The sequence below is a fragment of the Nothobranchius furzeri genome, chromosome 4 (genome assembly GCF_043380555.1).
Source record: "Nothobranchius furzeri strain GRZ-AD chromosome 4, NfurGRZ-RIMD1, whole genome shotgun sequence".
NCBI classification, from domain to species: Eukaryota; Metazoa; Chordata; class Actinopteri; order Cyprinodontiformes; family Nothobranchiidae; genus Nothobranchius; species Nothobranchius furzeri.
This window is the reverse complement of record NC_091744.1, coordinates 17,361,145-17,378,198: the sequence shown is the minus strand read 5'-3', so window position 1 is coordinate 17,378,198 and position 17,054 is coordinate 17,361,145. Positions and strand designations below refer to the sequence as shown.

General features: G+C 38.4%; 1 protein-coding gene across 29 annotated transcripts in view; it reads left to right on the top strand.

The window, feature by feature from the left end:
• The window catches only part of sorbs2a (sorbin and SH3 domain containing 2a), a 67,136-nt gene that overhangs the window by 10,884 nt on the left and 39,198 nt on the right, over window positions 1-17,054 (top strand). For 7 of the 29 annotated variants that reach the window (XM_070550146.1, XM_054743754.2, XM_070550141.1 and 4 more), the window contains exons 1-3: window positions 14,870-15,194; window positions 16,644-16,670; window positions 16,772-16,911. In XM_070550146.1, the coding sequence (XP_070406247.1) occupies window positions 14,966-15,194; window positions 16,644-16,670; window positions 16,772-16,911 (396 nt within the window). In that variant the 5' untranslated portion in view covers window positions 14,870-14,965. Of the gene's footprint in view, window positions 1-11,999; window positions 12,056-14,866; window positions 15,195-16,643; window positions 16,671-16,771; window positions 16,912-17,054 lie in introns of those variants that run through there. The other 22 variants (XM_054743761.2, XM_054743762.2, XM_015976947.3 and 19 more) reach the window with 13 other exon arrangements.

The following is a 17,054-nucleotide window of genomic DNA, read 5'->3' as shown; positions in this document are numbered from 1 at the left end:
ATTCCTCACTAATGGCATCTGTGTGTTTTGGAGTCGATAAACAAAATGAGGCCAAACACATTTCAGCTCAGTCAGTAGAGTCTCTGTCTGCTCTGAGGGGTTTTAGTATTGACATGATGAACATTTCTGCTCTTCAAACTAGAAAATGCACAAAGGTTCAGCTCAGGGGTATTCCAAAAGGTCCGTTCCACACTGGAGGTTAAAGAGTCCCGTCTAACGGCCGTAAATTTAGCACCTTTACCAAACAACTTCCTCTTATCTTCAAGCTCAGCACTTAACACAGGTACCTGGGGAATCCACTCTTAAGTTTAGGGAATTTATTCTTAGCCACAGCTGATAGCTGCTCTGCTTTAGCACACTCTGGGCCCTAATCAAAACCTATTTTTAACGTTTTCTTTAATGAAAATTGTTGTTCAGTTTGGACAAACAACAAAAATGACAAAAGACAGCATCACAAGGTGATGAGATTTAAAAAGGTGTTTGGGACTCGGCTTTATTTTGCATTAGCTGCTAGTTATGGCAGTCACCTCCCACGACTTCCTGCTGTTGAAGAGCGCTGAGAAAGCTCATTATCCCCAAAACGCTCTACAAGGACTTCATTTGTTGTTTTTATGGAGCCTGTGCTTACTTTTCCATGAGTGTGTGTAATGTGGGGTTTGTCCTCACCTGACTGAATTCCAGTCTCAACACTGTATTTCAAATGGTTTGACATTCCTCTTTTGACCTGCACTTGTTTTTTTTTCCTCCCTTTTCCTTTCAAGAAAGCTGAAGTGAAACAGCCATAAAACCGTGACGAGCTTCAGCCTCATCTTTGAAACGTTTCATCTCCGTGTTGCACTGCGTCGGTTTGTTTGTGCTATTGCCTCCCTGTGGTCCAGCACCAATGTTGTGCACTCGTTTTAAAAGAAGTAGGTTGTTTACCTGTGATGCTGTCTCCTCAGGTTATTTATATTAGCCAGACTATGCCATCACCTGAGTGTTCAAATGTTTTGCCTTTCTAAGATCATTGTGTGCATCCATCTTTTGTGATAGACAAAAATGACTTTTTTTTACGGCTTTGTAAGCTACGTATCTTTAGCTCTGTATTGCAGTAAAGGATGACAAACCCACAGACTGTCACATCCTGTTCACTCTTCCTCCCGTAGCACCCAACTGCTGCAGGAGGAATTGTGTTACGTAATTGCATTAGTGCTCTCAGGCCAGTGGATCTGCTCGTTAGTGGAGTTGTGATGCAATCTGCAGAACACACGGCCCTCTGTTATTTGCAGTATGGACAGTGAGTGGGCATGCAAGGTCAACACACTGACCTCCCGCTTTCATTCATACAGTCAGAGGGGGGTCTGCTAATGAATGGCAAGGTTGAACAAACAAGGCGGATAACAGAGACTTTTGTTGCAAGTGGCTGTTGTTCAACCAGTGGCAGTAATGTCCCAGAGGAACCGTTACACGTCGCTCATAAAGCATTCCTTGTGCAAAGATAAGTAGCTCCGTACGTGGGTGAGAGAGTTTTAATGCACAGTCCATTTTTGCATTTGCTAATGTAATGTAGCAATTACAACTTTAGCTTTGGGTTTATTTTATTTATTTATTTATTTATTTATTTAAGGGGGGGCAGAATTTTTAACATTTTTCTGCTTTGCTGTAGTATAAAGCTGATTAGGGAATAAATACAAATGTAGGTCAGGAGTTTTTACAGCAACAGAACAGTTTCAGGTTTAGACTTTACTTCAGGAGCTTTGATAAAACCCCTAATAATTGTTCAAAATGTGCTAAAGCTCATTCATGGCAAAAATATATTAAAATAATAATTATAATAAAATGTTCCAATACATACAAATTAGACTTTTGATTTCTCAAGCGTCCTGTTTTTTTTTCCCTGCCGCAACCTTTAACTTCTCACATTTTACCACAAAAATGCACCATTAAAATAACTTGGTTTCAGCTCAGTGAATAAAAAAAACCTACAGAAATCTCATTTCTGCCTTTTTTGGACGTGTTGCTTTTCCCTGCCCGTCGGGTTTTAGCCTGGACATTTTTTGATGGATATTTATGTCACATCTCAAGGGAATCTTTTCCCCTGTTAGAAATAAACTGACAAAGCATTATTTCTCAGCTCTGACTATTAGATTTCACTAATTGATCTGAGCTTGAGTTTAGTACCAATAATCTGATTCTTGAATCTTTTCATGCTTGTTTTATTCACTGTGAAACCTTACTCTGGATATGCTAAATTTTATTGAGTTTCAGCTGTAATATCTTACTGTGTTCATCAATTTTTCTGACTTATTTTAGGCTTTTAAGAGCTGACATACATTTCTGTACCGTGAGGGCTGACTAGAACCTGTCTGTGGGTTGACTTTCAAACCTTTTAAATCTTTAAATAGATTTTCTAAGAGGCTTAATCTGATGACATCCTCTAAGCATGTCTCGTCTCAGAGTGACCACTCTGGGGTCAGGGTCCTTTAGGGTGTTGTCTCCAATGACCGCACACTGTTTACTAGAAAAAAATCTGCAGATCAAAACTTGCTAAAGCTGTGTGGATACTGGGGGCGACTTAAGGACAAATTGCAAACGGCACTTCCGAGGGAGTTTCTAAAATGTCTCAAAACAATTGCAAGTTTTTTTAGTTTCTTCCTTTGAGCCACAGACCTTGCTGTGATACTGCGTGAATTTAGAACATTTTCAGAAACGTACAAAGTAGATGTTCTCTTAAAATGAATGTAGGGTTGTTGCGGGTGTCTGGAGACTCTGAATCTAGTTTCTGTTGGTGTGTTTTCATTGTTGGAACTTCAGGGGAATTTCTAGGAAGGGGAATTTGGTCAGGAGATAGAATAGCCTGGTCCTCTAAGCTGTCTCCATACAAATTCAGCCCTTTCAGGACTTTACTGAGATGTCAGAATATTGTGACTGCTTCAGTAGTTAGTGATGTCACCGACCAGCGCCAAAACGCATCCACAGTAACAAAAAAGGTTCATTCTATCGAAGGCAATGTAATCTATTAGGAGGATCGAGAGAGCTGCTGTGTCATGTAAAATGTGGCGTTCAATGATCAGAAGAAGCGTAATTTATTTACGGTACTCTATGAGACAACAAACCCCTGTGATTTATATCGTTGTGGTGGAATTCTGCTGCGTTTTGGGGTGTTGGGAGTTTAATAAAGATGGTTTTAAAGCAGTGCAAATGGTGCTTATTTGTTGCGCTTCCATTCTGCTTCACAAGCAACTTTTCTAATTTTACTTACGCTTGTTGTTTTGGACGATGTCTGCTGATGTCATTTCCTAATGAGTTACAACCAATCAACATGACCCCTGGATCACGCCGAGAAGCACGGTGGAACGAAGAGCACTTCTATTCGGCGCCTTTGTTAAACTACGGTCTTGGTCGCATCAGCCGCGAAGCGCCACGAAGGCTCGCACCAGGCAGTGATCGTTTTGGCAAGTGCTTTAATTTTTTCGCGAGCCGCATCAATTCTGGCAGGAAGTCAAACCAAAACAGAAGAGGCAGGCAGGTAAATTCAACAAATAAAGAAAATGTTCTAAACAAAACACCAAGACTGATGAATGTGATCATTTCTGTGTATCTGGGAAGTTCCGGTAAAATTGCCGTGAAGCGCCATTAGTGGAAGCACACCTTGTGAGTGTCAGACCATTGGAGGGGTTGGTGACCAATTTGCTAATAAAATGTGGGTAAATAGTAAACAAATTAGGACAGAAGATAATTAAGACACTTGGTGAACAAGATGCAGCACTATAATGTACATAGCAGTCACACAACTTTTGCATTTTGTTTGTACAAATATAACTTGCGGTTCAACCATATATAAAAGGTCTCACAAAAGTTTTGGATACATCTTTACACCGTAATTGTGTCTGAAATTTTGCATACTTTTAAGAAAATGTCGCTTTTCCTTAACTGAATGTGGCTCAACTTGAGTCTGCCCTAAACTGTTTTTCCATGAGAACTGAGAAACGGCTCTAGTGGGAACACCCGTCCTAGTGCACCTTACACAAAAGTAACATGAGGGGACCAATATATTGGGCAAAAACCAGCACTGCACAGCAATGGCTGACATACTGGTGATGTTGCACATTCTGCTCAGTTGCTGACATTTTGTCAGACACTGAATCCAGAAATGGCTGTGGGCATCAAGGCAGTCGGCGGAAACTCAGGACCCCCTGCGCTGCGTGTTTTCCATGTTGCCTTTTCAAACATTAGTGTTTCCCTGCTGCCACACACCTGACTTAAATGAACAAATGATTAACAGGCATCTGCAGCACTTGATGTCCTCGAGGCAATGCAAATAGGTGTGCTGAAGCAGAGACATGAAAAAGAGGCAGAGCTGGGGTCGAAGGACTGGAATTGGGAAACACTGCTCCAGTGACTGTAAAGCGGACAACGACTGCTAATGTTGCGTTTCCGACCCAGATTGGTTCCCCATCAAGGCAGGTACTAAACAATCAGCAGCAAAAATGGACCTGTCACAGATGATAATGCCGTCCAACGTAGCCTAATCAATTTGAGTCGCACTTGGAGTTGTTAGAAAACCGACATTTGTGTCTCCAAAGTCGCGACCCAGAAAGTTTAAATACTTAGGAAAGTTAAACCACCCGCCATTATGAATTTATATAAAAAAGCCAGAAACTACAAGGAATACACATTTCAATATCTCAATATTGTGGTTATGGATTTTTACATAGAAAAGTTCAGATTGAGTAAAGGAAACAATGTAACAGATGCACGATCCTTTAAAGTGTAGTGGAGTTTTCCATTTAAGAGGGCAGAGGATGTAAAAATGTTAAAGTACTAAGAATAAAGATTGGAAACATTGTTTTGTGGCATTTGGCTACCCCGCAGCAGTTTGCACGAGCTAATGGCTTCCTGTTGACAGTCTTTTGAAAGCACATTCGGTTTTGGATCTGTTCCTTTTCTACCAAACACAATACATTGAGCATTTTCATATGATCATGGTGGCATTGATGGTCAAATCAAATCAAAAGATACGTATATCTATTTACAGTTTTTATGGATTCAAATGATTCTCATTCCTTTGACAACAACTGTGTTTAGACATGATTTGTAGTCTGTTCACTTCTTTCTAATACAGGCTTTTAAACGTCAGGCATCCTACAAAGTACCTACACGGTCATGTGGTCTATAAAGGAAGTTTCCGAGAGTGCGTTTGAGCAAGCACATCTCAGTGGGTTCTTCCAATTAATGGGGAAGTGATGGACTTGATCTTGGAGGTCACAGATTTCTTCAGCTCATATCTTAGAGTTGTGTATTTGCAGTCCCACAGCTATTACAGCCAGTAATTATGTACACGCTAGTCTCCAGAGTGGCCTGCAGTGCCTAAATTGTAGACTGTGGATAAACCATGGCAAAATAGGGAAATAAAGTTCCTCCAAAGAAATTGGCCCTACAAAATTCTTTGGTCTGCAAAATTAGGACCAGATCCAAAACATCTCACTGGGAGTCCAGACTTGTTTATTATTCACTGTGGAAATCGACACTTAAGGTATTTAATAAATGGGCTTGTACACCTATTAGTTTATGTTATTAATAATACAAAAACATTTTGTAGAGGTATATTCTGAATAATAAAGGAAACATTTATCTCATCATAATAAAATGCTTACATTGCACAAATGAAAAAGACAAAATATATAATAAATCCACTCCCGACTCTAGAAAGGTCTGCACAGTTTGTGTTTTAAATCTTAAAGAGGATCTGTCTGGATGTACAAGCAGAGCCATAAAGCCTGGGGCAGTTTCTCCCAGTAGCTTGACATAACATTACACCATGGTCACAGCTGCTGTGTCGCCGCTGATCTGCCCCAAAGAAACATGATGCTTCCTATAATCTGAATATCACTTGGACGCGACAGCTTGCGACGCCAGGCTCATGATTTACTCTTGCGAATGACTGCGTGTGACAGCGTGGGTGCACGTGGGGCGGGTATTACCCATGTTGTGGGGACATTAAATCTCTTCACACTGTCACTTTATGGAGACTCGTCTTCCCTTTGGGATCAGAAACAAATCTGCAAAACATAAATCATTGAGTTTTAGGGGAATTTTCCTGGGAGGTTAGTGTGAGAGGTGGGCTCTGGCCAGGTATAGTAGAAGAAACATCGTCAAATACTTCATATAACAAACACTATATATATTCTTTTCAAAATCTGTAATTCCAATTTTTTTGCCAAATTTATTATAAACAAAATTCACAATGTCCTTTTTTCTCAGGAAAAAGTTAGAACAAATATGTGTAAATATGTAAATGGATATATATATATCCATACAATAGACTTGTGTTGGAAAGTACTTTGAAGAATTAATGTGTTGATTTTTTATATCTAAATCAGAATTGTTGCTTTCAAATGTAATCATGGCTGCCATTTTTAATGGGTGACTTTATGCAGAAAGTACTTCTCAAGGAAGGTTGACTGATATTGATTTTTCTCTTACCAATACTGATGCCAACATGGTCAGCCAATGGCTGATACGTACTGCTGATTTTTATAGGCTGATTTCTAGACATTTTCCATCTTATTTTCATGCAAAAATGTCACAAATAACATCAGTTGATGCACAAAATTTCTGAAGCTGAATCAGATTTTCTTTAAACTTTAAAAGCTTAACTTTGTGCAATGCTCAGTGTTAAAATCAGACACCTAAATAAAGTTGTTTAGAGTATTTATTATGCAGATGTTCTTAGTGAACATAAAACTACATCAGCACCAGGCTGCCTGAGGACGTGCCAGACCTTAAAATCGGCCTTACTAAAGACAAATATCAGCCAATGGCGATATATAAAAAATGTGTAAAAAATGGTAAATATCGGTTGACCGATATATCGATCTATCCCTAGTTCTCAATATTGCATGAATTAATATTGCTTGGTTATATTTTGCTTGGTAATATTGTGTCAGATGTGTACAGAGCTAGATATGTGATCTTTTTAAATCATAGAATTAGTTAAAAATGCTGAAATTAATTTATTTATAAGTTTAAAATATCTTGAAATCCAATCACTAAGAGTGTTTTACATAATAAATATTATACACGTAATACTTCAAAATAAACAAAAGCATTTGTACTCTGCAGCCCTGATATTCAGACAAAATCAAGAGAATGCCGTGCGGGTACTAAAATATACAGATTGTGTTTTTACAGATTTCACTCAACCAATTTTCTTGTAATAAATAAACACATACGTCAGTATTGTGGTGTCCTAAAGGGAACAGATGGCAGATCTTTCCAACTCAGCAGAACTTTAATTTGGGGAAACTCACTCTATAATGTACTATAGACAATACTGTAATTGGAGTCTGTTTTTTTAATTTATTTTTAAGATTTTATTTATTTATTTGTTTGCTTGTTTATTTAATACATTTCTGTTACAGGTTTAGTTCAGTTCAGTTTTCAGTTTTAGTTTATTTGTCATATGCAAGTTAGCACAGGGTCAACATTGCAATGAAACGTGTATGACGAGCAGCGGTCTCTCAGCAACATGATACAGGAGAAAATATAATAAAATATAATAAAAATATAATAAAATAAAGCAAAAAAATATAGTAAGGAGCAAAATATTAGAGAGACATGGTAAAAGGGAAAAGATGACTAAATATATATGTGTCAATAAAGAAAATCCTGAAAAGAAATATGACGGGAGGGCAGATGGGATATTGCACAGGAATGAGCTGCAGAAAATTACAGTATTGCACTTTAGATATAAATTACAGTATTGCAGGATATAAATTATGCAGGATATAGATTACAGTGTTGCACTTTGGATATAAATTACAATAACAATAAAGTGAAGTGACCAGTACGGATTAAATATAGTACTTGTGAAGCTGCAGGGTAGCTTCTGAGTCCTGTGTTGTGTGTGTTTAGGTGTTGTGGTTGAGGTGTCGTATGGCTTGATGATAGAAACTGTTTTTAAGTCTTGTAGTCCGAGCAGACAGACTCCTGTAACGTCTGCCAGATGGTAACAAGGAGAACAGCTGATGTGCCGGGTGGCTGTCTTTTCCTAATTTTACATATTATTGTTGTATTTTTACTCTCTGGATGAAAAAAGTGAACATTAACATGAACATTACCTTCAAATGACCTGATTTTAGCTCTTAGAGTTGTCCTTATTGTCTCCTAAACGAGATGTTACATAAGCCATCTAGTGTGTTGCACTCACCACAAGAGTCAAATGATGCTCACATATTCATGTTAGAATATGGCTGCATACCTTTTCTAAAATAAGCAGCAGTGACAGCCATAATTATCAGGACTTTACATGTCAATGTTCAGTCAGACCCTAGGGTGTCATAGTGTCTGAAAATAAGTAATTCTTTTGTACTATGGATGTCCTGTAATCATCACATAGCCTTTATGTATAATGGACAATTAAAAATACATAGAAGCTATGCGCAAACACAATGCATGTAGTGGGTTTGGAAATTAGCATCATTAAAAAGCTTATGTCAACATATTACAGTTGTTTGCAGAATTAGGCTGAAGGTGGATTTTCCACCAGCTTATAATGATGACTTGCATTGTTTCAGCCACTGAAAGCTTTTGTGGAACAGAAACATTTAACTCAGTGATAATGTTTTGGAGTGATGGGAAAAAAACATGCATTCCTTCAGAATAACATGGTTCCAAACTTCACGTGTGGCATGTATATAGACCCCTTAAATGGTATTGTTCATATCTGGGTTATAGCGTACAACGCTGAATAGCCTCGCTATCCAGAGCTGTATCCCTAGCAAAGTGACCTCTGACCTTTCAAGCTTCTACAGAATACGTAGAAGAGGTAAGCTGTGGTGGACTGGCCATCAGGCGCACCAGGAAATTTCCTGGTTGCCTGGCTGCCAAACTGACTCTCTCAATGAGTGCTGGCGGTCAGGTCTAACATGCAACTCATTAGTGAATCTGCCCCCCTCAAGCATACAGGCTCACACTCTCTGACAGGCCCTCCTCCACCTTCCTGACTGTTTGTCTTACACATACACACAGACATATACACACACACACGCTGGAGATTTTCTGCCAAAGAATCAAGCAGCCCACCAACATAAACACACATTCACACGCTGAAATGGCAGCAACTTCCCAGTCTTAATTTCTATTGCTTAAACTCTTGTTTAGGATGACTGAACTAATTCCTGTACCTTTTGCAGCTGAAAACACATTCTTGTGTTCAATGCATTGTCAAAATTGCAGACTAGAAAAGAAAGAAATCACTTCTTGGGAGACTGCAAAGACTAAATCACCCGCTTGCCGCTGGCAACCTGTTGAGAGTGGGCATTAGTGTGTACAATACTGGGGAGGAGCGTGCTGGTTAGATACTTCCACGATGGGAAGGGCAGGACAGGTGATGCAAACTAGCTCCATCCAGCTGATTGCAGATCAGCAGGATGCACACATGAAGCCAAAAAACACAATGAGGGTGATTGTGATAAAGAAGTAACAATAAAACATGGTCAAACGTTCAAATAAGTTCATTTAGCATGATTTAGACTGGTAATAGGAATGGGTTCGGAATAGACAGGTAATGGTTAGGGTTAGGCATAATGCAGTCCCCAATTATGAATGGAGGTTGATGAATGGTAAAAATGGTAAATAGCCTGTATTTGATACGACGCCTTCTAGAGTCCTGGAACCAACCCCCCCCCCCCCCCCCCCCCCCCCCCCAGGTGCTTTACAACACAATCTAGAGGTTGTATGGACTAGTCGACGTCACTGCTCTGTAGTGACTTTTTATGCCTGTCATTGACTAGTCGCTGTCACGTGATAATGAGCGACAAGATGCAGCCCTCGGAAAAGACAGCAGGTGACGAGCTCCTGCGCTCGGGGAGGCAACACGCTGTGCCAGAGCGTCGGTACTGACACCCGCGGTAAAATGGACATTTAACCAAATTGTGACCTCTTGCAATTTAACATTTCCCTCACCCCCATCCTAACCTTAACCAGCTTGTGCATGCAAAGCTCTGATCGTTGACGCGCTCCAGACATTTGTGTCCTGAGCACGGCCACAGTAATATTATCAAATCAGGTGGCGCCACCTCAAAAACTAATTTAACACGCGATCGTTCATGTCGGCTCATTTCCTTTAATGTTTTCTGTCTTTTATTTGTGCCTGATGCTTTTCGCTGCTGTGGATCGGGGCGCATCACCTTGTCCTCCGGTGACGCACCTCACCGGTGCGGCTGGCGAGCACTCCGCTGTTTTAGCGGTCGGTAGATCTTTTAGAACTGCAGTTCAAAGGTAACTCATAAGGTGAATATATATGAACCCAGGTAGCAGTTTCTCTTTAGGATTGAGAGGAGATGCAGGAAGATAATAAACAGGCAGGACAGAAAAATAGTCAAATAAAAACAAGTTAGTTTTTGTACATGGTGGTTGCAACAAACAGACACCACTGAAGGTAATCAGAAGTGAGGAACAGAAAATGAAATAACTATTTTAATGTTTAGAGCAGCAGGAACTCCAAGAGGCTACAGCAGGCGCACTGCGCAGGGGGAGGGGTGATAGAGCTGAAGCGGAGCAGCATAGATGCAGAAACTACCGTTGTTAAAAGAAATGTGTTTAACTTTGAAAATACGGGCTCATTTTTAATTGTCAAAAACTCAGCGAACCAACCGACCCCCCCCCCCCCCTTCAGGTGTATGACGTCATCAACGACTAGTCAAAGACGACTCGAATTTCATTACTTGACTGTCGACTTTAAAAAAAATTAAGTCATGCAGCCCCTAACACAATCAGGCATTCACACACACATTCACACACTGGTGGGGATGAACTACAATGCAGCCACAGCTGCCCTGGGGCGCACTGACAGAGGCGAGGGTGCCGAGCACTGTCGCCACCGGTCCCTCCGACCACCGCCAGCAGGCAAGTGGGGGTTAAGTGTCTTGCCCAAGGACACAATGACAGCGACAAGCTGAACGGAGCTCGAACCTGCAACCATGTGATTATGGGGCGAGCACTTAACTCCTGTGTCACCGTGACCCCATGAGTCTTAAAGTGTATTTAGACAAGTGTGTGTGTGTGTGTGTGTGTGTGTGTGTGTGTGTGTGTGTGTGTGTGTGTGTGTGTGTGTGTGTGTGTGCGTGTGACCATGTGCGCGTGTGTGTGTGTGTACGCACGTGGGTGCGTGTGTGTGGGTGCGCCCGCGTATGTGTGGGTGTGTGTGCGCTACCGTGCGTGTGTGTGGGTGTACGCACGTGGGTGCGTTTGTGTGGGTGCGCGCGCTTATGTGTGGGTGTGCGCGTGCTACCGTGAGTGCGTGTGAGTGTGTGTGTGTGACAGCCAGTGTGAGTAATGTGTCATAGTTCTTTACATACCAGACATGTATGAGCCCTATGGGAGCCACTCGTTTTTATCATAAGCTCGAAGTCTCGTGTTGACACTATGGATATGTACTCAACAAGCAATGCAACAGTCTGCTGTCTGCCTGCAGCATTTATGTGTGCCAGTACTTATAAATCACATGTCCTCTTGCTACAGTTCCAAGAAGAGGGCTCAATATAGCAAAAGACGTGCATCGTGCATGGGTATAGATCGGTATGTCATTTATCTTAGATAGATCAAACTTTCTAAATGATCTATATCATTCTGAAATCACACCATTTATAAATTGTTACACATGTTTAATAAGGTATTTTCTTCATTTAAAATTAAAATTCATTAATATTTAATGTGCGGTAGATTGAAATCATTTTCATTCATTAATGTTATTTTGAACACAGCCAAGAGTGATTGCTAACAGGACATCCATTAGTGTTCAGAAGTTATGAAATTATTTTAAAAGTGTTTCTGCTGTAACAAGAGGCTGAGGAAGACTTGGTATTTTGTTGTATTACTACAAATCAACAAGGTGGCGTTATATTTTAGTAGTTCAGTGTAACAAGAGACTTGTTACACTGAACTTGAGCAGTTTCTCTATTTTGAAAATGTAAAATGTGACACTCTCTAAAAGATTTTTATTTTGTTTTCTGCAGAAAAGTGTGTCCCCCTGCAGTAGATCAGTGAGAAGTACTCTTCATCATGAATACAGGTAAAAACTAGAACAGGACTGAGGATTAATCTGCCTCCACGTCAGCGTCTACTGTTTTAGTTTTTTTTAAGCTAATTTTTAAGAAAATAATTTTACTGATAGATTTTATGCCTTCAGGAAAAAACAAATGCACAAATAATAAAAATGTCTCCACAAAACCTTGCTTATATTTAATCACCTTAATTTGGCCAATTTTAGGTAAGATGTGTAACAACTTTAATTTAGAGGACTTAAATGAAGAAAGTTTTCACTAAAAAAAGGACACACACTACAATTTCATTGAACATCCTTTAGCTTTGAGTACAGCACACATTTGGTGTGGCGTTGCTTTGATAAGCTTCTGCAAATCAGATTTATTTCCAACCAGTGTTGCATTCATGTTTCACCAAGATCTTGCATTGATGATGGTAGAGTCTGACCGATGCACAAAGCCTTCTGCAGCACATCCCAAAGATCCTCAATGGGGTTAAAGTGTGGACGCTGTGGTGACCAGTCCGTGTGTGAAAATGGTGCCTCATGCTCCCTGAAACTGCCCGGGCAGCGTAGTTAGAGATTTTTATCTTAAAACCGGGCAGCCATGCTGAGCTGAGGTGTTCAATAGAAGACAGGATGAGTAATCCATCAATGAATGTTCTCAGCTTAGCACACACAATTATGTGTGTTTGTCTGGCAGTGGAAGCATGATTCATTTTGCCAGTGATAATAATGTGAAAGACGAGATTTAAAAATATCTATCTATCTATCTATCTATCTATCTATCTATCTATCTATCTATCTATCTATCTATCTATCTATCTATCTATCTATCTATCTATCTATCTATCTATCTATCTATCTATCTATCTAACTATCTATCTATCTATCTATCTATCTATCTATCTATCTATCTATCTATCTATCTATCTATCTATCTATCTATCTATCTATCTATCTATCTATCATCTATATATCTATCTATCTATCTATCTATCTATCTATCTATCTATCTATCTATCTATCTATCTATCTATCTATCATCTATCTATCTATCTATCATCTATCTATCTATCTATCTATCTATCATCTATCTATCTATCTATCTATCTATCTATCTATCTATCTATCTATCTATCTATCTATCTATCTATCTATCTATCTATCATCTATCATCTATCTATCATCTATCTATCTATCATCTATATATCTATCTATCTATCTATCTATCTATCTATCTATCTATCTATCATCTATCTATCTATCTATCTATCTATCTATCTATCTATCTATCTATCTATCTATCTATCTATCATCTATCTATCTATCTATCTATCATCTATCTATCTATCATCTATCATCTATCTATCTATCTATCTATCTATCTATCTATCTATCTATCTATCTATCTATCTATCTATCTATCATCTATCATCTATCATCTATCTATCTATCTATCTATCTATCTATCTATCTATCATCTATCTATCTATCTATCTATCTATCTATCTATCTATCTATCTATCTATCATCTATCTATCTATCTATCTATCTATCTATCTATCTATCTATCTATCATCTATCTATCTATCTATCTATCTATCTATCTATCTATCTATCTATCTATCTATCTATCTATCTATCTATCTATCTATCATCTATCTATCATCTATCATCTATCTATCTATCTATCTATCTATCTATCTATCTATCTATCTATCTATCTATCTATCTATCTATCTATCTATCTATCTATCTATCTATCTATCTATCTATCTCTCTATCATCTATCTATCTATCTATCTATCTATCTATCTATCTATCTATCTATCATCTATCATCTATCTATCTATCTATCTATCTATCTATCTATCTATCTATCATCTATCTATCTATCTATCTATCTATCTATCTATCTATCTATCTATCTATCTATCTATCTATCTATCTATCTATCTATCATCTATCATCTATCTATCTATCTATCTATCTATCTATCTATCTATCTATCTATCTATCTATCTATCTATCTATCATCTATCTATCTATCTATCTATCTATCTATCATCTATCTATCATCTATCTATCATCTATCATCTATCTATCTATCTATCTATCTATCTATCTCTCTATCATCTATCTCTCTATCTATCTATCTATCTATCTATCTATCTATCTATCTATCTATCATCTATCTATCTATCTATCTATCTATCTATCTATCTATCTATCTATCATCTATCTATCTATCATCTATCTATCTATCTATCATCTATCTATCATCTATCTATCTATCTATCTATCTATCTATCTATCTATCTATCTATCTATCTATCTATCTATCTATCTATCTATCATCTATCTATCATCTATCATCTATCATCTATCTATCATCTATCTATATATCTATCTATCTATCTATCTATCTATCTATCTATCTATCTATCTATCTATCATCTATCTATCTATCATCTATCTATCTATCTATCATCTATCTATCATCTATCTATCATCTATCTATCTATCTATCTATCTATCTATCTATCTATCTATCTATCTATCTATCTATCTATCTATCTATCTATCTATCATCTATCTATCTATCTATCTATCTATCTATCTATCTATCTATCTATCTATCTATCTATCTATCTATCTATCTATCTATCATCTATCTATCTATCTATCATCTATCTATCTATCTATCTATCTATCTATCTATCTATCTATCTATCTATCTATCTATCTATCTATCTATCTATCTATCTATCTATCATCTATCTATCTATCTATCTATCTATCTATCTATCTATCTATCATCTATCTATCTATCTATCTATCTATCTATCTATCTATCTATCTATCTATCTATCATAAACCTTTAGTAAAAAATCCCATCAACTGCTGTGTTGCAAAGATGTAGGCAACTTTAAATGCATGTGCTTTGCTTCTAACTGCATTTTTTTTTTTTTTTTGTTCTGGCTCGTCACGTTTGTGTGTGTTTGTGTCATCGTTTGTGTGCATGTGCATGTGTGCTTCCACTTCAATGATCACACACCTGGTCGGGATTTCTCAGATAGTGGAGGACACACTCGCAAAAGCGTGGCCTTGTCCCTCACCCTCTCTACCATGAAGAGGGTACAGAGCTCACCAAATCTAGCCACAGGTACTAACACTCACTGACACAACACTTAATGGCAAAAAACGGTTTGTAGAACACCACAAATATGGATGACTTAAGTACTGACCATGTTCTGTTGGTCCGATCATAAGGTAAGGATTTTGAATTTCTTGATAATGATTTTCATTTAAAATTGATCATTATTGCTTTTAGAAATGCTGTCGATTTCTCTAAAAGCTCAAGCGACATTTGGATTGCTGATTTTTTTTTCATCTTTTATGAAGCTTTTTTTTCTTTTTGCTTGTGTTTTTTAAATCAATCAGTAAAAATGTGATTGATGTGATTTCCTTTGTATTTTATTGCTGTTCACTATGCTCGACTGCAAGAGTGGTCATAGTTCTTAAAAAGTAGATTCAAAGCTACTTAAGACACTTACAGTTGCTGAATATGTGGAATGAGCTGTAGTATGCACATGTACCCAGCAGCCCTGGTGCTCATTCAGTACCTTTTTATTTGATGCATTTTATGCTGAAACTCAGCTTGTGTAAGGTTTAAAGGCCAAGTTCTCTGAGAAACTATTATTTTTAAAAATATGACCGGACACTCTAACATGCATGCTAAATGAGAAAATGGTCTTCTACCCCAATTTGCTACATTAGCTGCCGATTAAAAATAGACGGGGGTTAGAAAAGCCAGTGACAAGTGTCGTAATGCCAAATTAGCATTCATGGACTCACCCATCTTTGCTCACGACAGGGAAGGCTGTTGTTGATTTAGCATCTAGGAGAGAATAGAGCATGCCTCGGCTAGTAGAAGCTAACCGTTAGCATTAGCAACTCCACAGCATGACAAAGGTCTTACAGGCTTGTGTTCTTTTTAGAGACAAAACATCAATATTGCAAAGCAAAGTGAGTCAGTAGTAGAGTTGCTTTGCTGTTAGCCAATCAGAGGCTGGATGTCTGAACATCTGGAAATAAGACTCCAAATCCTGCCATGTTGTGCTCAACTCTCCTCTGGCTAACTTTTAGTTTCTGAAACAGCAGCACCAGAGTGTTTGTCCAACAGAGGCACAAGGCATTCATCTGACTGCCCAACAAGCAATGCAACTTTTCTGCTATCGCCGTTCACTCTCCTTATTTGGAGAAAAAAAGCAACGCTGATATTTTCTGTCCACAAATGGCAGAAACATAAACATGATCTGCCATGTTGTGGAGTTGCTAAAGCTAACGGTTAACTTCTACAAGCTGCTTTCTCCTGGACACTAAACCCACATAAGCTGTCTGCGTTCGCGAGCTAAGGTAGGCAAGTCCAGGAATGCAAATTTCCAGTGTGATAAACAGAGCTGTGAGGCTTTTTCTGACTCAAACATTATCCCGTCTATTTTCTTTCTGTGGCTAATGCAGGTGACACAGGTTGGAGACCATTTCAACTTGTCACAGGGACAACTGTATGTGCACATTTAGGTATCACCTGCCTTTGTTGTTTTTTCCACAGGGACCGAGTCTCACTCGTCAGACATTGGTGAGCCTGATTACATTGGTGAAAAAACATTGTTCACGAAAAAAGAAAGCTATGAAGAAAACTAACACACACTTTCATGACTTTGTTTTTGGTGATAAAAGCACATTTCTCTCCAGATTCTTGGCGATCTCGCAGTGCAAATGATGGTTTTAAGAATGGAGACGCCACCAGCTCCTCGCTCGCCGCAAAAGGCTTCCGAAGCGTTAGACCCAACCTACAAGACAAAAGGTCACCCACACAGGTAAATTATTGCACAGCCTACACTAAGGAAGACTGCTATTTTATATATACTGTCTATATTTTTAATAGAAAATGTATATTTTTGAGTGCTGCATTCGTTAATTGGTACAATTCACTTTGAAGCATTTTCGCTCATATTTTTTA